The 25,335-nt window shown below is 29.7% G+C and overlaps 1 protein-coding gene across 2 annotated transcripts in view; it reads left to right on the forward strand.

Moving 5' to 3' along the window:
- Positions 1-65: 65 nt before the first annotated feature.
- LOC111675712 overlaps positions 66-25,335 on the forward strand; it is a 76,647-nt gene continuing 51,377 nt past the window's right edge. For both annotated transcript variants that reach the window (XM_023436523.2, XM_046947516.1), the window contains exons 1-3: positions 66-355; positions 1,855-2,730; positions 13,271-14,755. In XM_023436523.2, coding sequence (XP_023292291.2) covers positions 2,634-2,730; positions 13,271-14,755 — 1,582 coding nt within the window. In that variant the 5' untranslated portion in view covers positions 66-355; positions 1,855-2,633. The remainder of the gene's footprint in view (positions 356-1,854; positions 2,731-13,270; positions 14,756-25,335) is intronic.

The following is a 25,335-nucleotide window of genomic DNA, read 5'->3' on the forward strand; positions in this document are numbered from 1 at the left end:
ATCAATTAAGTCTTACGTAAACATAACGAAAGCGCTGGGAAGCAAGTGTGTGGCGAGCAAATTTCTCAAGTATTACGTGCAAAAATTTTCCTTCATCATTATCAGCAGCAAAAAAAAAAACAATTCCAGACATTTCTAAGCCCTTGAATAAGTGGTATTGCAATAGTAGGAGCTATTCTACTTGAGGGTGGTAATGTGATTTTTTTTTATAAATGGCCAGGACACCAGTTGCAATTGACAGCCAACAATTAAGTAAAGAGAATAATAGAAAATATAGTAAGAAAACAAAAAGAAAAGAAATTTTTCTCATCAGCCTTAAGTAATAATCACTATCAACAACTCAAACTAAAAACCAGTAAGTATTTTTACATGTTTACAGAATTTCTTATATGAGTTTTGTTTTATATTTAGGGGAAGGTCTCCCTAGTAGTGTGTTTTAATATAATTTTGGTAGAAAATGTTGATTTGAAGAAGTTTTTTAATGGACAAAGTAAATAACTGACTATTTGGCCATATCCATCTGTCTGTCTTTCCATATGTATACTAAAATCGGTTCTACGAGATCAGAATTTATCAGAATAATTATCTCATATGTGCCATCGATAAGATCGCTAAAATGGGAAAAATTCGTCCAGAAATAACAGATATATGAGCTAAATTCAAAAGTAATACAATAATAGTTTTTGCATTACGGATTAAATTATTTCAGAAACTTTAACAACTCCTTAAAAAGTTTTTTAAATTTGTTTAGATTTATTTTAGAATCGGTTAAAATTTTCATAAATATATCTCATATAGAAATGGAGACTTTTTAATAATTCCCTACAGAACATCGGTATCGATAGAAATTGTATTACCAACTTAAACCAGGATCGGTCCATATTTTACCATAGCAACCAGACAAGATCCATTTTCGAAAATCAGTTAATTCTTAAATAAATTATTCACCGAAATTTGTATTCCGGATCGGCTCGTAATTGGTCCATTTCAAAAAAATTTCCTAATCGTTATTATAGCTCAAGTGTTAATAATAATATCAGGAAACAATTATACATGAATATGTGTTTATATTGATGGTGGGTATATTGATTTTGTCATCCCGTTTGTAGCTCATCGAAATATTTATCATAGACATACAAAATTATAAATACCTATTCTCGGTCATTATTTAATACTAAAATGATCTAGCCATTTCCTTCTGTCTTTTGAAAATAAACGGAAAGGTTCAAATTTTCTTTAAATGTAATTTTTGTTTAGTATTGAAAATCTGTAATATCGGTCTACGTTTTCGGATATTCCCAATACAATCGGAACCACGACAAACAGATTGAATAGGTATAAAAGTCTTAAAATTACGTGTACGATGAAATTCGATATAAATAAGTTTCATTGGAGTCAAAATATCTCGTCCATATTTTATGACGATCGGTCCTTAACTAATCCCAGATAAGGGCCCATTCGGAAATTTGGTTTAATTTGAGACGCATAAGTTTTATTCGATCCAAAATATCTGAACCATGTTCAGTGAAAATCGGTCCATAATTGACCCTATTCATCTCCCTTCAGAAAATTACTTTCCCTTTTACGGCATGTGGTTTAATGGATATAATGAACTTAGGCTTAGCCTGATATAACCCTCTAACTTATTTATACAAATCGTTTAAAATATTTTATTATATATAATAATGACAATGACACATTCTTTAGACAGTACCAAGTAAGCTGTCATGTTTACGTGTTAGACAGATATATACACATGTAGTCTGCAATCGACAGACCTTCCCTTACCATTTAGACATTGATTAAAAGAAACAATAGAACTAAAATTTTATTACTTTTCTTGATTATCATCAGGTTTATCTTCATCATTCTTGCCACTGACTGACGTCTGCTTCTAACGTTCTTCATAAATTAAACAAACAAAAAAAGAATTGACAAATAAAAAAGAAACAAAAGAAGGAAAGAAGCTGCATAAAAAACTAGGCTGCTGCATCATACTGTAAATGTCAATGAACGCCGTAAGCCGTTTGTAATTGCGGAAGCCTTTTGGCATTTAATGGTCTGCTGCTGTCGGTGGCTAAACTCAAAAGCGATTTATTTTGTTTGTTGCCTTTATCGCAGTACATCTGTGTTGGTGTTGTGGTCATCGATTACAGACTGCCCTTGGTGTATGGCTAAAAGGCATAATTTTCGAGTGTATATAGGCTGTTCTGCTCTACTTGACTGCACTCTATACCACTCCACTTCATAATATTACACTCTTATATCTTGTAAAGCACTTGTGGTGATTACTTACAGTAACAGTTTGCATAAAAAAGCCTTGAAAAATCGTCTGGCTGACCAACAAACTAACTTACTGACTGACTGACTGAGTGGTGTTTGATTGTCTTAAAAGTGAGTTAAGTGCAAACCATATTCCCTTAAAAAAAAAAAAAAAAAAACGAAAGAGAAGAAGCATCCGCAGTGAGTGTTGGGGCGTGTTTGTATTCGAATCTGTACAACAATACTGTCGCAGTTTATGTATATGTGTGGATACTCCTTACCATCGGTGTGTGTTTCTTTTTTGACCAGCGTCGAAGTGGCGGGGAAGAACGCAGCAGCAGCACTTATACGCTGGAGTAGTCTCACAAATAATGAAGCTCAGCAGTAGCACGTTGTGTGGCTGCTGTTTTTGTTGCTACTGCCACTGTTGGTTAATGATGCTGTTAATGGTCTTAAGCGTTGTTCACGGTAAGTGCCATTCTTTTTTATTCTAATTTTACTTTATATTTGGTATTTTCCTTTTTTTTTTTATAAAGCTTTTTCTTAGTTTTCTATTTTTCATACTTGAACTTAAATTTCTGTCTCAATTGATCGTTTATAAAAAAAGTAACCAAATAATAAGTTATAGAACTTTAGTCTTGAAATATGAAAAAGAATAATAGTTTTTAAGTGTATTTTTTTGCCAAAAGTTCATAATTAATGCAAGCCATTTAACAGTGTAGTCGTTTGCAATTTGTATATGTCATTATCTTAAATTTATGACCTGAATTTTGTAATTGTATTGAAAATATTCTAGGGTTTTTTATTATGCACCTAAGGGAGGTATACTGGCTATTAAAAAGATTCATAAATATTAACTTGTTTTCAGTAGACATACTCATACGTTTTTAAGTATATTTCATAAGAGAACTATTAAAGTTTAAAAAAATAATATTTTAAATCATCAAAAAAACAATATTAATTACTTGTCTAGACAAATTTTTGCTGAATAATCTTGAAGTTTTATGTTAGCAAAATTTGAAAAATTTCTTTAAGTTTTAATTTTAAATATTTTTCTCTGATTAAAAATTAAACTATCTACTTCTCTAAATGTGAATGAATGAACAATTGTATTGAAAACAAAACACCTCTAATTTTATTTGTTGCCATTATATGTATAACAAGTAGGAATGCTTAGTAGGGCATGTTTGACCATATGATACCCTACACCCTAAGTATTTTTTCATAATTATTATTTCGAATTATTTGAGTAATGAAAAACTAGTATTCGAGAAGTGGTTTTTATGGCAGTTGGGGTCAAACATAGGCCGATCCGTATAAAATTGGAAGAAGGAATATATATTTTGTCAATTCTGGATGTTAAAAGCATTTTTAAAGGGCGGTTTGTATAGGATTAAATAAAGGCCATTCATTACAGTGTTGGGCAAAGTTTTTTGGAAAAATAGTAATATATTTTAACGTAATTAAGACATAATAGGAACCAATGTAAAAAATTAACTGATTTAGACCATTTTCAATAGGCCTCAAAATATTTTGAGAACTGCGGCCTTGCGCAAAAGGTTTACATGCACAGAGATTCTGAGTCAATCGATTCTTTAAAGTGTTTGTAGTACAGGCGCGGATCAACGTTGTGGGAAAAGGGAAATTACAAACAAAAATTATCCCCAAAGTCGAAAATTGTTCATGTAAATTATAAAATTAAGGAAAAACAAAATAAGAAAAATACAAAATTTCTCCCCCAAAAAATTTGAGCTGGATACGCGCCTGATGATTTACAAACGTCAGCATAAAAGTAAAATATCATCACCACTACGTTAAAGGTTATTACTAGTAAAATCTTGTTCGTTCGAATTTAGGGGCACAGGTCCTTTCTATACCCTTTACTTAGGCGATAGTGGGGAGGGTATTATGCACTTGTGATTATGTTTGTAACACATACACTCATCCTTAAGTATACTAAACTTCTCATAATCACTTTCTGAGTCTGTGTGTCCATGTAAACCTTGTGCGCACTCTACAGGTTACAATTTTTAAGATAATTTACTCTTTATTAATCCAAAGACAATGTCTTTGAAGTTCAAAGTATAACGGTTAAAATCGGTCCATACAACCGTACTCCCCGGATGATGCTTTTTTGCTCATATATATGTTAATGGTACTGCTGATGTGCGTCATGATCGGGCCTCATTTGACCAAGCCATGTCCGACTATAAGTATAGAAATAATTTGCTCTTTCAATGCTGATCACTTCGTTGTTTCAAATCTATGAAAATATTTCGCGTGTTGGATCCATGTTTAGTCCTGGGTTAGGCGAAACAAAAAAATCTTCTAATTTTGTGAATATTCCCATATTCTCAAACAGAGCGAGATTATAAGTCAGTTGTAATTGAACAGCTTATGATCTCTATACATATATCTTTCTATTTATATTAAAAACTTTAATAAGAAGATTAATTTTTTTCATATTATCTAAAATGTTTTTTTTTTTTCGTGACATATCAGAAAAAAAAACTAAAAATAAATAGAAAAATGACAACTTAATTTTAATTTTTCACATTTCCTACGTAATAAGGAATTACATAAAACTGTAATTTCCCGCAACACCTTTTCTTTCAAAAAAAAAAATATTAAACGAAAAGACAAGTAGGAAAAAAGGCAGAACGAAAATTGTTTTATGTACAATATCCTAATCAAATTTGTCACATTTTCAATTTCCCTCCCAACAACAAAAAATAAAAACCTAAATGAAACAACATAGACTGACATACAATTTAAGACAAGTCACGACAAAGACAAGACAAAAACCAAACCAACCATGCCCTCACATTCCATATCATGGCCTCCCATGACACCCATTCATCTACCAAAAAAATAGTCAGCCAAGCCAAAGCAACCAACATTATTATGGTTAAAATGGTGTGGTGGTAACTGCCTTATTATAGTCTTATTCATATATTTGTTTTGCATCGTTCCGACATTCGTTTGTCTCTTCATTCTATTCATTATTACTACGAAATTTAACAAGATGATGATGACGACAACGATGAAGAAATTGTATAAAAAACAGAGCTATAAAATACGAAACTTTTAAACAGCAACAGTTTGCTGCCTAAAGCCATTATGATGCAATGAAATCCGTACAAAAAAAATTAAAAGAAATGAAAATTCTTTTTCAAAAAAATAAGACATTTCTAGGTAATAAAGTATATGTATAAGAAAATGGCAAAAAGAGAAAAATATTCAAAATCGTATTCTAGAATATCGCTTAACTTAAACAAAGCGCTTTTTTTGTACTGCGAAAATTGAAAGCTGTTGAGAAAAAAATTAACTAAATGCAAAAGAACGAATGAAAAAAGCTTAACAGTTGATATCAAGAGGATTTTGTTTAACAACACTGATTTAATTTAAAATCACTTTGTAGCATCAAATTTAAATTGCTAAAATAAAACACGCATACGCATACCCCCGCCCCATAATTTCGCAACCACTTTAGCATTCAAATCACACAGATACAGCAAAGTAAAAGGACCTGACTATTTCATCTTCCATACTCAATGAAATTATTGTACAGAGTAGTTACTTACGTAAAGCGTAAAAAGTCAACAAGATTATGTTGAACTGCTCCTACTTCCTCCACTCCTCCTTGTTTTGCTACTGATTCTTCTGTTCATGGAATAAATATGAATTTTAAATTCAATTATTCAATTAGAGCCAGTGCAACGGAAGCAAATATAATAATAATTTTATTTTCTTGGGCAGAAATGAAAAAAATAACACCAACCAACCAACAAAGAACCCAGAAAGACATTCAAACGGAGTGGGCGTTTTATTTATTCCTTTTAAACAAGACAAATAAATGTTGTCAATATTAAAAACACGATATGTAGAAACCGTTCACCATTCCAGCATTTCTCGTTTGGAAGACATTGTTGCTTAGAGTAGCTTTCTGCTGAAGTAATAAAAAGCATCGGTGACAACATTTTGGAATTAGTTTAATATCATTAATTTTAACAAAATTTCTCATAAATATTTAGAAGTTTTACGGGTCTTAGTGGCAAATTAACATCATGCTATTTGTTTTTATTTATTAAATATATGTATGTACGTAAACCAAAAGAGGTGGTGGATTAAAAGATATAATAAAGCACCTTAATTGTTTAATTTTTGAAATTAAATTAAATTTATTGAAACTACTATGTTGAATTAGAACTGAACTAGAACTGAACTAGAACTGAACTGGAACTGAACTAGAACTGAACTAGAACTGAACTAGAACTGAACTGAACTAGAACTGAACTAGAACTGAACTAGAACTGAACTAGAACTGAACTAGAACTGAACTAGAACTGAACTAGAACTGAACTAGAACTGAACTAGAACTGAACTAGAACTGAACTAGAACTGAACTAGAACTGAACTAGAACTGAACTAGAACTGAACTAGAACTGAACTAGAACTGAACTAGAACTGAACTAGAACTAAAGTGCTTGACAAATATTTTGGTTTGAATAGGGTTTCACAAACATCAATATTTTGCATAATGCCAAATAAATATAACGGCTACACATACATTATTCCCTAAAGTCAACAACATATCTTTGAAATTAATGTTAAATAATTAATAATATTGTGCTTTTCTCCATCCTTTTAAATGCGATGAAGATATTCTTCGGTGAGAAAAAAATCACAAAAAAATTATTTATTAAAATTTCATTTGAGTAAGGACTACTGATAATTATTGTTCCTTCTTTCTTCCTTTACTATGGCGTTTTTAAGTAGCTTATATGTTAAATATATTTCTCAACTCATTTTGCTCCTTTTTTACACTTGTGGACACATAAGTTCGTAAATAATTTTACAAAAAATCCAACAAAATGTAGACTGGAATAGTTTTAAAATTATGAAAATTATTTATTGTTGTTCAAAAATAACTGGGTTGTACACTATTATAACATAAGTTTTGAATTTCTTAACGTCTAACTGACCGTTGTTTTGCTGGGTTGTATATATTTTTATGGTTGGTACTTGTAATCAATACATACAATTTTCAACACTGTGAAAGCATTTTTACGAAAGAACTTCACTATCATTAATAAGATATGTGTACAAGACATCTATCCATAAGTTAACGGACATGATTATGAAAATGTATTGAATTGTGTAAAAAATGAACGAAATATCGATTTTTTAGTCGATCGGAATTTTTAAATAATACAATAAAAAGAGTAGATCATATTACAAATGGTTGAAATCGGTTGATATTTTCCATCATATGTGAAACTAGAAAATTAATTAAATGACCATAATTTAATTTCCGTTTTAAATGTCCATAAAATGTGAATAATATCTCGGTAACATATGAAACAATTTTGTTATATACAACAAGAGTACATTTAAAACATTTAATGATATATCTTGAAATCGCCTTTATGTAGTATACCGTGTATACTATTTTTTTAATGAACAATTATTGTTTGTAAACGTTGAGTTTTTCACAAATAGTACAATGCACACAAATAAAGTCATATTTTCAGATCAACCTTACTTACAGACATCTTGAGAAATAAAGATTTGGGGGAAAAAATAAGTGCGTAAATACCAAGTATTTTTGGTTATACAAATCCTTGTGTCAATGACTGGTGCCAGCACATTTTGGGCGTTTCACACAATAAATTGAAGTTCATCGTGGAGAGTTAATTAAACGTCTATATAAAAAGGAAGTAAAAGGAAATATATATAATTTTCTTATTTTAACATTTTTGTTTTCTTTTTGCTTCCTTTTTATGCTTACTCGACGAAATTTAAACACATATGCACACAGTCAAAGAAATAAATAAAAGTGGCGAATTAAGATTGTGGCAAATGAAAGAAAAAATTAAACATGTAAAATTGTATCTGCATGAATATATACTAATACATACTTTTATATACATACCTACATATGTATCTATCCATGTATTTATGTACATGAGTGTGTGGAGCTTAAGATAAAAAAGTATATTAATACCATTAAACTGCACATTGTCATATCGTAAAAATAACCAACATTTTTTTACACACAAAAAAAACCCTGCAGTATTAGGTGTATCTCACAATTTATTCCCTATAGATTCTGGATTAAGTGTTTAGATTGAAGTCAAGTTTTACTTGATAATATTAAAGTGACTATTAGTACTACTGAATGTTTTTTTTTGTTTTAACTACAAAAATCCTTTGAATTGTGTTCCGTTTAATACTGTTGCTGCATATCCTAGTGTGTGTTGCTGATGTTGATATGTTGTTGATTCTTTACACGTTGTTTGTTGTTAAATAAAAACAGCAACTGCAAATTATAATTATAATAAAAATAGTAATAATAATGAAAATAATACAAACAAATCTTAGTTTAATACACAATTAAATGTGTGAGTGATAATAGTGAAATTCTTTTAGATGAACTCACTTAAATAAAGTGATAAGACTAGATTAGAAGCCCATCCTGGTAGTTATTAAATAAAAAAGAAATTGAATAAGACTAGAAGTGATTAAATGTGATTTAGAGTGATGAATATATAAAAATAAGATTTAGGTATTTTGCTACACCCTTATTTTTAAAAACGAAATACAAAATAATTTATAAAATAACTATAGCTAAAATACAAAATATTTTTTTAAATTATTAGATTTTAGGTCAGAAACTTATACTACTTTGCATAGCACTATAGTGGGTTTATGCGTTTATACTGATGTTTATCCTACACCTTAAGGTTTATAAATCGGCTCAGAATTTCTTAGTCTGTACGCAATTTTCTAGATAATTCGATGAAATTTTGTACAAGGACGAACGTTTTTAAAAATGCTTGATATAAGTGCATTATTTCGAATAGTCCCCATACAACCGTACCTCCCGATTAGGGCCTTATTGGACTCTAGCCCCCATACAAACTGTCTTTCAGAAAATAAAGGTCCAAATTCACTTATAAACACTAATAACACGATTAAATTCTACATAAGAAGCTTTGTTGTAGACGTAAAATCCTTTACCAGCTCTTCCTTTACCCTACTCTTCTCTAAGCCCTCTTGTATAAAATCTCCTTTTTGTTAACAATAACTGAAAATATTTCGGAAGAAAAGTTAAAAAACTAATTAAATGCTTCATTTGAAAAAAATCCACATTTTCAACATACTGACTGGTGTAGGGTATCATATGTTCGACCATGTCCGACATACATTCATACTTGTTTTTTTTTAGAATTTAAATATTGTTATGTAATCAACTTTTTTCCGTTAAGTATTTGCCTTCCAAAATCATTTTCGTCCATCATTTATAGCAAAACTCTGTCACTAGAAAAAATTAATTAATATTTTCAAGTATTTTTTCTTCGATAAACTTACCTTAAGTAATTCTGTTGATCATGTTCATCAATCAGTACGTAAGATTTTAGTTCAAATAAATCTCATAAGTGATTTTTAAACATGTGTAAAATACTGTAGTGCATTAAGTGATACGTAACGTTAAGTAAACTTCTAAAATTTCATATATAAACATATGAATTGAAAGCATATCACAGCTAGACCACCTTTGTTGTTTTACACTTTAAGGACGTGCTTGAATCCTTTTGAATAATATTTTCACTTTTGAGCTGAAACGAATGGTTGATGTGTGTTTTACGTTATGGTCTTTATATGTATGTATGTTTTTTTTCAAAAATTTTTAAATGGCAGTGAGAGTTTGACGTCATTATCATTATTGCTATTATGAACTTAATAATCTACAATTTCGTCATCATCATCATCATCATCGCCATCGTACCAAATAAACGCCAACAACTTAACGTTATTTACCAAATTGAGCTTAAAACACTTTAGAGACTTAACACATTGGCTGGAAATACAACTTTAGTGTTAAAACCATTTGTTCGAAAGCAGCAGCAGCAGCAGCAACAACAACAACAACGATAAAGAAAAAATCAAGTCATAAATTTGTTTTACTCTTAACATAAAAACCACATGAAGAAAAATTTGTTCATTTTGTTTCGATGTATTTGCATAAATATGTTTATACTTACAAAAACAAATTGGCAAAAAAATTTATTTAATTTTTCCAAAAAAAAAAAAATATTTATGCAAATACACAGATAAGCATAATTGATTGTTACTAATAAAACATAGGATAAAGTTAGATTTTTTTCCAACAAAATATTGATTGAAATTAATGGCAAGATAATGAATGAAGCAAAATGAGAAATATTTAATAATTTTTACAAATTTTGCATTCATTATGATCTGTTTTACTACTTAGAGTTCTTTCAACAAAACAAATATTTTTTTCAATCTTTAAAATACCTCAACTCCTACCATTTTCTATTTGTATTTAACATTTATCAAATAATTTTGTAAATTTTGTTATATCACTTATATTCTACTTTACAGGCCAGTAAGTTTGAAGTTTGTATTTTATTACGACTATTATTTAGTAAAAATTATTTCAATAGAAATGAAAATTAGAAAAACAAAAAAAAAAAAAACTTAAATCCAACACTTGAAATACCTAACAAGAAAAGACCATGGGATGCCAACAATGTAACAGGCAATCAGTAAAAGAAAATCTCCAGCTGGAACAAAAGAATAAAAATAATATTTGAAATAACACAAGATTAAAGGCAAATTAGAAAACATTCATTCAGTATTATTGCATTTTCATTTTCACTCCTAACATAAATGGACACATGTTTTTTGTCCAATGATTAGGGTGTCCTCTTTATCTACATTGGGTCAATTATTTTCCGATCCTTCCAAAATTTTATAACAACATTTAGGATCCTTTAAAACATGTTTTTACTGAATATTACTGCAATAAATATACTTCATACATTTTCTGAAGTGAATCTTATGTTGGGGGTAAAGTACGAACCGATCCTTGTAAAATTTGACGAAGATATTAAAATTTCTACTTTTTTTTAGACATTTATGAGCTTTTAAGTCATTTTCTAAAGAGCTTTTAAGTTCATTTTCAAAATCGTGGACCGATATTGTCCATTTCCAACACCAACTAACTAAACATTAACTAAAAAATCTGTGTAAAATTTTAGACCGACGGACAGATATTGCTAGATCTTCTTAGAATCTAATGATTCTATGGATTTTAAACATGTTACAAACGGAATGACAAAAACAATATACAACCCATCTGTGTGTATAAAAAGTCTAAGCCGTGAGCACATGTTATAGTTTTCTAAGGTGAAATTCAGATTCCGATTCAGCTCAGCACAATCCTTTAGAAAAGTATCTGGATTAAAAATTTGTCAGACTGTTTATATGTAGACTAATCTTTGTCATTAAGTAATTTCTTAATCGATAACTTCCCAGCTAAAAATAGGTAATTATTTGCAATTGTAACTACTTACATAACAGCATACTTTTCAATTACTACTACATATCGACTGGATTACATAAAAGTAGTCATTAGCCATCTTGCCTATAAAGCTATAGAAGCTGTATATGTTCTCATTACTTGTAAGCGTTTGTGGTAACTGTTTGCCTGCAATGACCTCACCGTATTAAAATAATGACTTAAGAATGCTGTTGTGTAAGTAAATTTTAATACCTTACATGGTAATGAAAGTTTTTGCTGGGTTATAAAAGACCTATGGACCTAGGTAGACATACAATAGTTCTCTGTCTAAATTTAGAATACAACTGCAAATTTGTATTATCATGTTCCCCTAAAAGAAACTCCCTAATATACAAACTTCATTCACTCCAACATTGCTAGAGAGTGTGCATAAAATAATAATAAGAAGGATTTGTATAATAAGTATTGTATGTGAAAGTATGCATCTCATAAAAAATATCTCTTTGTATATATCTCTACATATGTATATATGTATGTGAATACAAGTGTGAATGTGTTAGGATATCACTAGATTCCTTTGTTAAGAGGGTATTAGGAACATTTTACTCAGATAGAGATTTTCCTATACTTTTGTTGTTGTTTTGTTTTTGGTCTTAGTCCCGTGTCTGTGGGGAATTATTTCAATTGTGTTTGTGTAAATTGTGTAGATTTTCTTCTTTTATATTTCTCTACTCATTTTCATATTGTTATTTTAGCATTTTGTTGTATATTCTTTTTATTATTGCTCCCTATGAAATCTTCAAATTTATTTGTTGTTTTAATCTTTCTAAATGGTCACCCTTGGGATGCTTGTTGAATATTGCTATAGCTGCTATTGCTGCTATAGTTGTAGTTGTTGCTCTGTTCTGTGCAATAATAATTTTCTAATACTTTCAGACATTTCTTACATATGTACTTTTTTATATTCTTACAAGCTAAAACATTTATCCTTAAAAAGAGAATCCTTTTTGTTAAATGTAAATTGCGATTTTTCTTTTTTTATATTAAATTGGGTTTGAGTGAAATTTATTTAAAATTTCCTCTTCTATTCGTAGTTTCTTAGTGTTAAATGAGAAGAGATAAAATTTACGAAAACCTTTTGTCTGTTTAATTGGTTTTGGTTTCTTCTGAGTGGCGTGTAATCTCTTTAGTTTTATTTTTGATTGATTTCTGTGGTTCAGTTTAAATTTAAATAAAAGTTGACGGTTAGCAAAGATTTAATGTACTCATTTTCTTTTCCTTTATGGTTAGTTTTGACCACAGTCTGTGGAGTGAGTTTTATAAACTTAAGTACCTATTTCTTATTAAAATCGATATGGGTATTTTAATTTGAAATTGTTGACCACATACGACTATAGTTAGAGTTTGTATTGAGATTTATTATTTTAAGCTTAAATTGTTATGTTGTTTAAGTTTGTCAAATATTAAATCTTTAAGTTTTTACAAGTTTTATTAAGTTTTAATTGTATTATTTTTTAGGCCACAAATTTAATTGTCAGGACTTAAATAATTCCTCTGCTCATACAACAATTGCATTCTTAATATCTCAACAATGTACATAGTTGAAAAATTAAAAATAAAAAAACCATTTTTGAAACAATTTTTATGTATTTTTTCCCTTATTTTTGCTTTCAGTGTCACCTGAGATGTCATCAACAACAACTACAACTAAAAAATATACAAAATTATACAATAACAACTACGCTTATCAAAGTGAAATGACTGAATTTTTACAGTTGAATAGAAAAATACCAAATAGAACAAGTAGAACAGTAGCAAAAACTTTAACAACAACAACATCACCACCATCACTGTTGCTATCAACAACATCATCACCACTAACAGCAACAATAACAAGCACTACAGATAATCATTATAAACAAAATAATGTGAATAGTTATCCAATATTTGAACATGAAGCGATAACCACAATTGCCACAATACAAACACAATCAACAACAATAACAAAAACAAGCACTGTAGTTGCAACACAATCAGCAACTGCAGCAGCAATGAAAACAACTCTTGCACCTGAACAAATACAAAATCCAGTTGATGCAACAACAGCACAAAGAATAGACAACGGAATAAAAAGACAAGCAGACATTTTTTACATATTCGACAACAGTATAGAAGAAAAAGAAGAAAATAAAGAGTTAGAGGCAGCCAGGAATATTGAGACGACGTCAACTAATTATGTTGCTGATTATAGTAAGGTTTTTGTACCACCAACAGAACCTTTTGTTGAAACATTAACAATGACAAATACAAGAAAGCAAGTAAATAATTATAGAAAAAACCACAACACAGATAACAAAAGAAAAAATAATTTGAAAAATACAAAGTATTGGAATGCCAGTATTGATTTGAACCGAAATTTAAGACATCAGCAACAGCAGCATAACAATGGCTACAGTCGTAATAGCAACTTGAACAATAGTGAAAGTAATAATGATTTCACAAATATCACCAAAAATATCAGCAGCAAATATAAACAAAAGACAACAAATACGTTTAACCTTAATCACAACAACAGATATGGAACAGTAAACAACAGCAGGAGCATAAATATAATAAGACATCAACAGCAAAAACAACAACAAAATCATCTTAGTATAAGTATAGCAAATGGCATAAGAATAAGAGCAACCAAATCATTAGATGCAGCACAAATAGCAACAACAATTAATTCCTTGCCATCTAGTGGCACTATTGATTATAGACAAAGTAGCACTTACAACTTTAAAAACCACAACAGTAAATACAACAACAACAAAAACTTAGCTACAAGTACTGATAGTGTTAGTAATATAAGCCCAAAGGAAATCAACCACTATTCTGATGACTTCTCTCATCATTTGCAAATACCCACATCAACTTTAATGACAACTGCACTAAGAACACCAGCAACATATTCTCCTTTACATGAACATCATCACAGCAATCAATTGAAGAGACCAGCATTATTATATCGTCATACTAGGCAAGCAGCACCGGAAGATGAACAAAATGACAAATGTCGTATGTTCATTGAGGGTGATCCCGAAAAGAATGAACTTTATAGTCCTGATTATCCCAATGATTATCCGAAAAATATCAATTGTACTCGAGTTATAACAGGTGAGTTTTTTTTAAAGATATTTAAGTAATTTTTTAGGTCAATAGACCGCTGCGGGTTCGAATGTCGAAGTGCTTGACGGGAACATCTACTGTGTTGTTATTATTTCACGGTGGTCTTTTTCAACTGTCCTCACAACTATCCCTATGTGTGTGTTACACGCAGGTGGCAATACATGGTAGTGCCGGTCCATGTACAAGCACTCTCGGCATATTATCCCCGTTGGGGTATGACAGGTTTAATTAATGATCAAGGGATAAACAACGTCCCAACCAACTCCTCCGCCACTTCAACCGGCCCTCCATCCGTCATTCCGACATATCCACAGATACAATCAGATTTCCTCTCATTCATCAGGTATAATTATCCGATGGTACACTGCACACCAGCACATACCCAATTTTACACTATCTGCTCCAATCCAACATTTTAATAATCCACATCCTTGTCCTGTAGTTTGTACCCATACTAGTTTCTAGGAAACTTATCCTGAAAAATTTATATTTCATCGTATATCAATCTTTTAACCAAGCATGTCTTCCCGCGAATTTGTGTTTAAACCACATACACTAGATCCCGAAGAAACCTCAACCAACTGACCATCCAGGACAAAGTCATGCTGGCAATTGGCTTCCCCTCGTACCTAGTTCAACCCCATGTCAAAGCATTTCAAGGTAAGCCGAGGATACATTTGAGCTTCACAGTTTATAGTCCATGCACTGCCATACGACAAAATGGGGTAACTTTTCAAGGAAACATGCCGCAGGGGATGTTCTTATGTGTCGTCAATAGCACCGAGCTGCAGGCGTATCCGCGATCTCTTCCCCACAATTTGGGTTTTAATTACAGCCACCTCGTATATAAGACAAAGTCCCAAACTGTGCCCTGTAGGCAACCTGTTCCCGCGATACCAGATTATGTGGTTCTCTGGTTCTATCTCATGTCAAATATTTCTAAGAAAAGACCAGGCCGAGGATACGTTTGATCAACTCTAGTTTCTGGTCCCGGCAGACTATAGGTACTTGTAGTACCTCTTTTCCCAGAAATTTCAATGACACCAAGGTGAGCTCCTTAGGACACTTTAATAAATGTTTATGTATGGCCTTGGCAAACATACATATTCACCTGTATGTCAAGATTTTGGCAACTCAGATTTCAATTCATTAATGAAAGCCGTACATCAACTCACAAATAAAAGACAAACATCTATTCAAACAAACAGTTCACTTCGAAATGCTCACAACTTAAAATGAATGGAAATTTGAAAATTTAAAATGGTATGAATTGGCAAAAAGTCGATAAATAATTTTCTGTAGAATTCAAAAATTAATTAAGTTTGAACCGTTTAGTTTTAGTTACTAAAGGAGTTCTTAGATCACTGTTTCGGAACCAAAAATTGGATCCAATCGAGCTATCCTTCATTGTAAATGCTTAAAAAAAGATGCACAGAATTTTTCAAATATAAGTCCCTGATACTTAAAATCTTCAATTTAGTATTGTTGATGTAAAGTAATTCATAAAAAGTACAATTATCTGTAAAGTTTAATTGAACAGTAACCAATTACTATTATTTGTATATGTAATTGAAGTATTCTCAATAACAATTACTTGTAAAGTTTAATTGACTAATAGCTAAATCGATAAAAGAACTTATGAATCAATTACAAGTGATGTTTAAAATACGCCTTAAACATTACTTAACTTTTGTAAATGTCATAATATTTTTATAATATTGCTGCGACTGTTGGAAAATAACGATTACTACTATCACTTAAATACAACATTTTTCTCGTTCTTTTAAAAAAATTATAAAAAAAATCTCTCCAAAAAATATAAAAATAAAAGCTGGCCTTCAATAAGCTTAACAAGACATAAATCATTTAGTAGAAACGAAAACATGTAGACGAACGGCACAAATGGAATGAAATTAAACCGCCAGGAACACCAAGGATACGCATAAATCATTTATTGTTATTATTATTATTTAAAATCATATTAAGAAGGCCTCAGCAAACACAATACGTCTATAAGTGGGATATTCTTAACACAAAGAATATAGTAAGAAAATGTGATATTAAAAGTCTATAAATATAAAAATACAAAAAAGTTATTTTTGCAAAAGTTAAGCCAACAGCTGTTGTTGTTTCCTTAAAAGAAAACATTTCAAATGACAGGACAGAGAGTTTTTTTTAACTTTTATCAAAATGCAATTATTTTCTGGAAAAATGTCAGTTTGCTTTCAAAATTAAACATATTGTTTATTGAACCTATATTGAATATTTGCTATTTCTTGTTTTAAAGCCACCGTTTAAATTGTTGTTTTCAGCAACAGAAAACCATAAATCAATTTTTATTAAAGAAAAATAAATATCAGTCATGCGTCCCATGACACGTTGACAGACTTTATTGAAATTCATTGTTGACATATAAATGAAAAAGTTAAACGAGCGCAGCTAGAAGAAAACAGGAAATATAAACTGATGTTCTACTAAAGCTTTAGATTTTTTTCGATATTTTGTGGTTAAACATCTTTTGACATGTTCGTCGAATGGGGGGTTGGGGTGACTTCAACGGAAATGTTTTGTTATATTTCAAAGAAAGGATTTCTAGAGAAAACAATTCAATCCTATTGCAAAGTAAAAACATACTAATTAGTTTATAACTTCTATAGTATTTGTAGCATTTTTGGTATTCTTTAGTAGAATAAACGTATAAGATGTTTTATACTATACAAGCGTAAACTATAACAAGACCTTAATTGAAAAAATTTGTTAAACATTTCAAAGTATTAATCAAGGATTTCACAAAAGTCGTTTAAAGTATCTTCTGCTATATTATCATAAATAAATAATTACTTAAATAAGTATCTTTTCCAGTGGCTCTAAAAGTGCTCACAAATAAAAGAAATTGGATTAGAATTTTATTTCAAATCACATCTTACTATCAGTCTCAAAATCATTGAACTGGATTTAGCTATTTAACTTTTCTAAAGTATTTTAAAATATTTAGCAAAAACAAAAAACCTATATCAAATTTATCATTATCATCCCTTATATTACATTTAAAGAATACGACTAAAAGTTTAAACAAAATAATGAAAAACTTTCTGTATGTTAATTCCTTTAACACAAATGCCGCAAAAACTTTTTCCTTAAAAAAAAAAACAAAACAGAAAATTACAATTAAGTTGTTTAAGAAGGTGCAAAACAACAATCATTTCACAGGACAAAGTTACAATTGCAAATTGGGTCAAAACTCTTAAAACTCATTTAAAAAACGTTGATGATAAATGAAAGGAAACCAAAGGAAAGTACAATAGGAAAACCAGTAGTAGCACAGAGAATAATTTTTGAACATTATATAAATAATTTGTACTTTTTAAACTCTTCAGTTATACTTTTTGGGGCAAACATTTTTCAAGTGCAATATAGAAATTACAATTTAAATTTTTAACAAACATTCTTAAAAGAACTTTTTAATAAAAGTTACTTTGGTCACAGAAAATCTAAAGAAAATAAAACATAAAAATATTAAAATTTAAAGCTCAAAAACTTTAAATAAAAATAAACACACATAGGCGTATGACTCATATCACTGCGGAAAACTGTAATATCAATATCACTTATCCGTACAGGTGGACTGCAGAATCAAACAATAAATTTACCAATACAATAACTTTTTTATGAAAAATTCACTTCTCAGAATTCAAATAAAAAATTATAAAAATACTAAAATAAATTCACCGTTATGTTGTTCGACATTATCTTATTTAAATAATTCTCAAATATATTTTTCATAACACTTTTATTGTGAATTGAAAACAGATTTATTTTCAGATTTATAGCAAACGAATAGACTCATAGCGAATATTCCATTAACAATAAACTGTTATTTACTGATGTTCACACAGACAACCAGACACATATTCACTAGTCGATAGTGTTTATTTGTTTTTTCGCTACTTATATCCCTGCAGGATATAACATAGAAAAAAAAGGGAAGAAATAACTTAAATGGCAACAAAAAACGAGTTTTATGTTAACTTTGTGCCATTACGATAGACAACCTACTCATAAATCAATATTCTTTCTGCCGTTTCTTATTTTTTGCAAAAAATAAAACGGAAACAAAAAGGTGTCTACATTGAGGGTAACAGTAAAGTATAAAACTGCTATGTTCGAGATATGATTTATGCGACTAACGCAACCAACTAGATTATAGGCTATAGATTAAAGAATATGGAATAGAGCCAAGATGCTATAGACTATAGACTTAACTATACAATAGACTAGACTTTAGACTAACTCATAGAGCAGACTAGACTGTAGACTAGACTAAAGACTAGACCATAGACCCTATCCCCATACAAACTCCCCTTCAGAAAATGACTTAGAATCAAAACTCACTTACAAACACTTTTAAATTCTACATAAATAATATTAAAGAAGACGTAACCAACATTTTTAAGGATAGGGCCATATTTTGCCCTACTCCTCTTCAAGCCCTCTTGTAAAAAATCTAGTTTTTGGCCAAAAAAAGTAAAAATATTCCGAAATAAAGTTAAAAAACTAACCAAATGTTTTATTTTTTTAAGCAATCCCCATTTTTAACATACATACGGACTGGTGTAGGGTATCATATGGTCAGCTACGCCCGACTATTCATTCAAACTTGTTTTTTAAATATATTTAAGTTTAATCACGCGTTTTACAAATAAAGGAAATATTCGTAAGATATATTTTTTGTGCAGCATGTGGCATATAACATATACACATGTTTGTGGTATGCCTAAAGGAAAAATGAAAATAATAAAATAAAATTTATTGTAATTATTTTTAAGTTTAAACCAAAACAAGTGAAAATCCCAAATAGTTGGTGACCTTATTCTTGCCCTTACACATAGTAATGCAGACAATTACGAGCTTGGACAAAAGTCACACAAATCAGTGCAGTTATAAATATATTTATATATAGTATTCCTTAGGTTATTGTTACTATTTAGCAGTTATATTGTTTTTGCTGCTGTTGTTTCTTTTGGTATTGTTACTTTTTGATGTGCAAAATAAAATAAAATAATAAAAATTCTTTCACGTTTACGCATTAATGTTAACATTCCCTTTTACTTTTATGTGAAAGAGAATTGTAGCATATGTTGTGGGTGGAAATGGGTTAAAAGTTTTTTTGTTTTTATATATATATTTTACACTTGAAAAAAATGTGCATGTAATGTATATTATAAGAATAATTGCTATCATTTTTCTCGGTGTATAGTATAAAGTTCTATTTTATTATATAAATAACCATTATGTATGTGTGTAAACTGTTAACATATCTTTATCGCTTTACTTTTATACTGTGATATACACTCCCTCTTTCACTCTCTGGGTATAAAAATATAAAATATGTCCTCGTTATTTTATAGTTAACGAAAAAACTACAATTACAATAACAACATTCTTGCTTTATGTATGTCCGTTGTTGGTAAAACTGCAACAAAATAACTTGTTTTTATGTTTTGTAGGCCATAATCAATCCAGTTATTTCTTTAGTTTTGTCAACACTGTTGGCAGTAATTGTTAAACTGAATTTATAAAAAATAAAATTACTTTATGTCCTTTTTAGTAGAACACTTCGACTTTTAGACGAACAAAATAGGCATTCACTCAGCCATAAATAAAACAATAAAATACTTTTAAAGAGACTTTCATTCTAACAACGAGTGCTTGTAGTAACAAAGATGTAATACAATTGCAATTTTAGTATAACACTCGAAGATGTTTTTTTTTTCAAAAAGTATATTTTCGGTACCTCTTTCGAATTAAGATTTAATCGGAAAACAATCTTTAATTTCCTTTAAAAATTACTTTAAATGTTATCATAACTGACATTGAGTATATTATTTGCAGTTCTTGCTCAATATATTTTTTAAATCTTTTAGTTTAATATACTTTTATTTTGAGGTGGTGACTGAAAATATATTTTGATTGTCCACTATGGTCAAGTCCTGTAAAAATGCGCGGGAGTATGAGTAATATAGTTGTTACTTTTATAATGCTTATACGTGCAGCCCTTGTAAAAGGTATTAAAATATTTTTAAAAGTAACAGGCTTCCCGGAAATGCTCTCTTAATAAGTAAATTTATTATGAAAAAGGATTTTAATTTGACTTTTCATATTTTTATGTAAAAGTTTATAACTTAAAATAGCAGTGAATTCATTTCAAATTAATTGGATAAAAGAAATTTCCATTGTAATTTAATATTTTTTCTCTGCTTTCTGAATTACTTATGTTTTTTATTATTATTGTAATATTATGATTTTTCCTAAACCTGTTATTTTACGAGATTTTAAATCTGATTTCTCTTAAATTTTTTCTAACTTTATGTTTTTATTTATCTATGTATTCCGTGTGGCTTTGGTAATTAATCATAATTTTTTTATTTGTTTGTTTTTTATGTTTGCGCACACAAGTATGTGACAGATATTTAATTTTATTAATCATTTGTTAATGTTATAAAATAAATCCCATTGTGCCGTATTTATAATGTGAAAAGATACGTTACATGTTTTGATATGAACTTGCTGCATATACACGTACAACATTTGTTACTTTTGTAGCAACTTATTTTTGTATGCATGTGTGGCAGCTGTTTTACACACATCATAAAATAAAATAAAAAAAATATAGTCGACATATCCGATTTGAAAATACTTGCTCAAGGATAGCAAAGAAATGTCAATTTATTTCTTATGATATATAAGCATTAGAGTGTTTCCGTATGTATACTCCAGTATGTGGAAAAAACAATTTTGCTTAAATGTTATGGAAGTTTGTTTTTTAAGAAATTGGGCATCAGAGTGATCTCGAGTACTCCATTATGACCATATCATTGGTCAGATGTAAAAGCGCTTAAACTGTAATCCTGAAATATAACTATAGGTTATTCAGGAAATATATCGAGAGCCGCATTTGCTTGTCATTCTATATGTGTCTTTTATAAAAGAAACTAACGCTACTTAACCCCAATAGGATTATGACTGTAGTCGCGTAAGGGAAATTCAAAGACGGATGAGTATAGTCAACTTATCCATCTATTTTCAACCCTATTCCACTCCAGAATTAACGAGAGTTTACACTGATGGCTCTAAATTGTTCTTATTGAATTGTATGGGAATTTCAATTTATTTCTTATGATATATAAGCATCAGAGTGTTTCCGTATGTATACTCCAGTATGTGGAAAAAACAATTTTGCTTAAATGTTATGGAAGTTTGTTTTTTAAGAAATTGGGCATCAGAGTGATCTCGAGTACTCCATTATGACCATATCATTGGTCAGATGTAAAAGCGCTTAAACTGTAATCCTGAAATATAACTATAGGTTATTCAGGAAATATAGCATTTGCTTGTCATTCTATATGTGTCTTTTATAAAAGAAACTAACGCTACTTAACCCCAATAGGATTATGACTGAAGTCGCGTAAGGGAAATTCAAAGACGGATGAGTATAGTCAACTTATCCATCTATTTTCAACCCTATTCCACTAAAGAATTAACGAGAGTTTACACTGATGGCTCTAAATTGTTCTTATTGAATTCTATGGGAAAGCCAATCATGTGGTTCAGTAAAATCACTTGTCGGATTTCGAGGACTTTTTGGCCTCTATATGATGCTCTAGATCAAGACTGTTCATAGAATTTCGAAGAAAGTAGATAAGAACGCTTGTATCAGTAACTATAGGACACTACGTCATAGTCACTCACGCCAGGAGATACGGTCTTGTATATATTGACTACTGCAGAAGTTATTTTAATGAGGAAGAAGATCTACTTTGCTAATACCCTGCGTTGACAGGCATAGAGGAGACTTGAAGATTACTCTATGCTTTATAAATAAAACTGGTTGGTTTAGTTCTGAAAGCAAGAACTCTTGTGATCACTAGGATAACACAACGAAGCCAACTTAAATGGACACAAGTGAGATGCTTTTGAAGCAGCTGTCCTCGATACCTAACCCAACTGCAATGTCAGACAGATCATTCTGATCATGACGGGTAGTGCGTCGGAAGGTTTTTTGGTCCAAGAAAGTCGCATTTTACTATAGGCAGAGACAGACATTCTTCTGGTAGGTCTGAAGAATGTCCTATGCTTCATATATGAAACAGGTTGGTTTGCCATCAGTACATACTCCTGTGACAACTATAGTAACACAACTGGACCAACTTAAATAAACCAAAATGCTTCAAAAGCAGCTGTATTGGATACCTAACCCAACCCCAATGAATTGTGACAGAAGTCGCGTTTAGAAAATTAAAGCAGATTCCTTCTCTATGTGCGATGACGATGATGTGAGACCGGTCATTCTGTTCATGTGGCAGAGTGCTTCGGAAGGTTTTTTGGTCCAAGAATGTCGCGTTGCTTTACAAACGGAGATGACATTATATAATTTTCGAAAGGAAAACGAATGCTTTTGAAGTACTAGTTTTCAGTAAATCTGTTATTCCAGTGCAAAATGATCTCTGAAATTAATAAACTTACAGCTCACAATACCGGAGATTTACTTACACGTAAGGCAAACGAACGTTAATATTTGGACTCGGAAAGTTATATTTTTTATTATTATTTTTGATTGCTGTTGTTGTAACTCGAAACACTTATTAATCTACTACTTACTAAAGTGTTGTAGTGTATGCAATATTTTAAGGAGCATTTACAACGTTTGACAACAATGTGTGTTAAACTGTTGACAGTTCATTTTATATGAATATATATTTTTGTATCAAGTAGCATGCAACAGTGGTAAACTTTTCACTATGGGATTGTAAGATATTAAATACATATTTTTCTTCGAAATATCATTACATTTATATTAAAGAGAAAAATTACTAACATTTTGTGAAGAAACTTTTTTTCAGTATATTTTAAAATTTATCAAAAATGTTATCTTTTAAATATGTTTGTGAGTTTGTTTCAACTAAATGACATAAAATAATTTCTCATCTTGTAAATAAATTAAAAAAAAAACTTGTTCAAGGAGCCACCCTTACCTGCATCTTTGAAGCATTGCAAAAAAAAGTTTTTCATTATGTTTCGTTCTGCCTGATATATTCCACTTAAATAATGTACTTTTTTACTTTGCAAAACATTGTAACCCTTAATGGGTTTAAAATATCATCAGTTTTGTTTTACTTAGTTTATATTACATTCATTCTGACATCTTACATTGAGAAAAATATTATAGGTAATTATTTGAATTGAAGTTTATCACATACATACATTTGACTTAAATTTTTGATTTTTACAATACTTTAATATTATAATGACTCTAATTAAAAGCAAGCTGGAATAATGCACAGTCAATCAAATAATAATGTACTTAATATGGTTACGTCTACTAGAAATATGTTTGCTATAACCAAAATATAATAACTTTTTACCAAAGAGAAACTTATGTCATACTAAACCCGTTTTTCTCTACGTGTATGCTCTTATATTATTAACATTTCAAATTTTGTAAAAATTTATTTAAAATTGTTCATTTTGCTTTTTCTCTACATGTCTCTTCAGCAACAACTTAAACTTAATATAAATGTACAAAACTTCACTCGAACAACACATGCAAGCTAAATTTCTTTATAAAAAATAAAAAAAAAACTAAATCATTGCATAACATTTGTTCTAAAACTATAAGTAGTAGAAGTGTTTGTATGTTAATTTCACTCAATTTTCAATCCTTTTAAAAAATCCTTGTGTTACATTTGACTGAATATGAACATTTTAATCAACACTAAAATATTTATTTATTTTCTTCTCTATTCTAAAACTAAATCACTTTAAATATTTAAAACCAAGTCTTTTTGTTTGTTCATGTGTGTATTTTGTGTTTTTCATTCTTAATTGTTTGTTGTGGTTTTGTATATACAAGACCAACCGACAGTTTAGGAATTTAGGTCATTATTTCAAATGTCATTCATAAATAAAGTGTTTTTTGCACAAAATTAGATTTGAAGACTTTTTGTAGATTGTTTGAATGTAAAGGAAAAGGAATTTCTTTATATATCTTAGAAGAGAAATAAATTAAAAAAAAACATCTAACAATATGTAAATGTCTTTACAATACATTCATGAAAATAAAGTGTTGGTCAAGCAGAACTCTTTGATACCCTTGCTGTTTATTATCGAGAGTTCGATATTTATTTATTAGCATTTTAAGTCGTTATTTTAACGACTTACAATGTGCGCTTACAAATAAGTACTTAAATAAGTCATTGTTATCTGTGTATGTCATAATTTTATCCACATCAAGAGGAGGTACATATGTAGTAGTCATTGAAAAGAAATTTGTTGCCAAGTTTTTTCTGTCAGTCACTAATTTAAAATCAATTCCCCTACAATCATGTAAATTTTATTACAATCCAGCTCCAGATACAATATATTAAAAACTTTTGATGAGTTTTCTATTTTATATCACTCAACTCTCTTGCTTGTATTTTTATATGTCTTTTAAACTAATATATTTAAAGTAATTACATTTTAACATGATATTTAGCAAAAAAATAATAGAAAAAAACTTCAACCATAAC

The sequence above is a fragment of the Lucilia cuprina genome, chromosome 3 (genome assembly GCF_022045245.1).
Source record: "Lucilia cuprina isolate Lc7/37 chromosome 3, ASM2204524v1, whole genome shotgun sequence".
Lineage (NCBI taxonomy): Eukaryota > Metazoa > Arthropoda > Insecta > Diptera > Calliphoridae > Lucilia > Lucilia cuprina.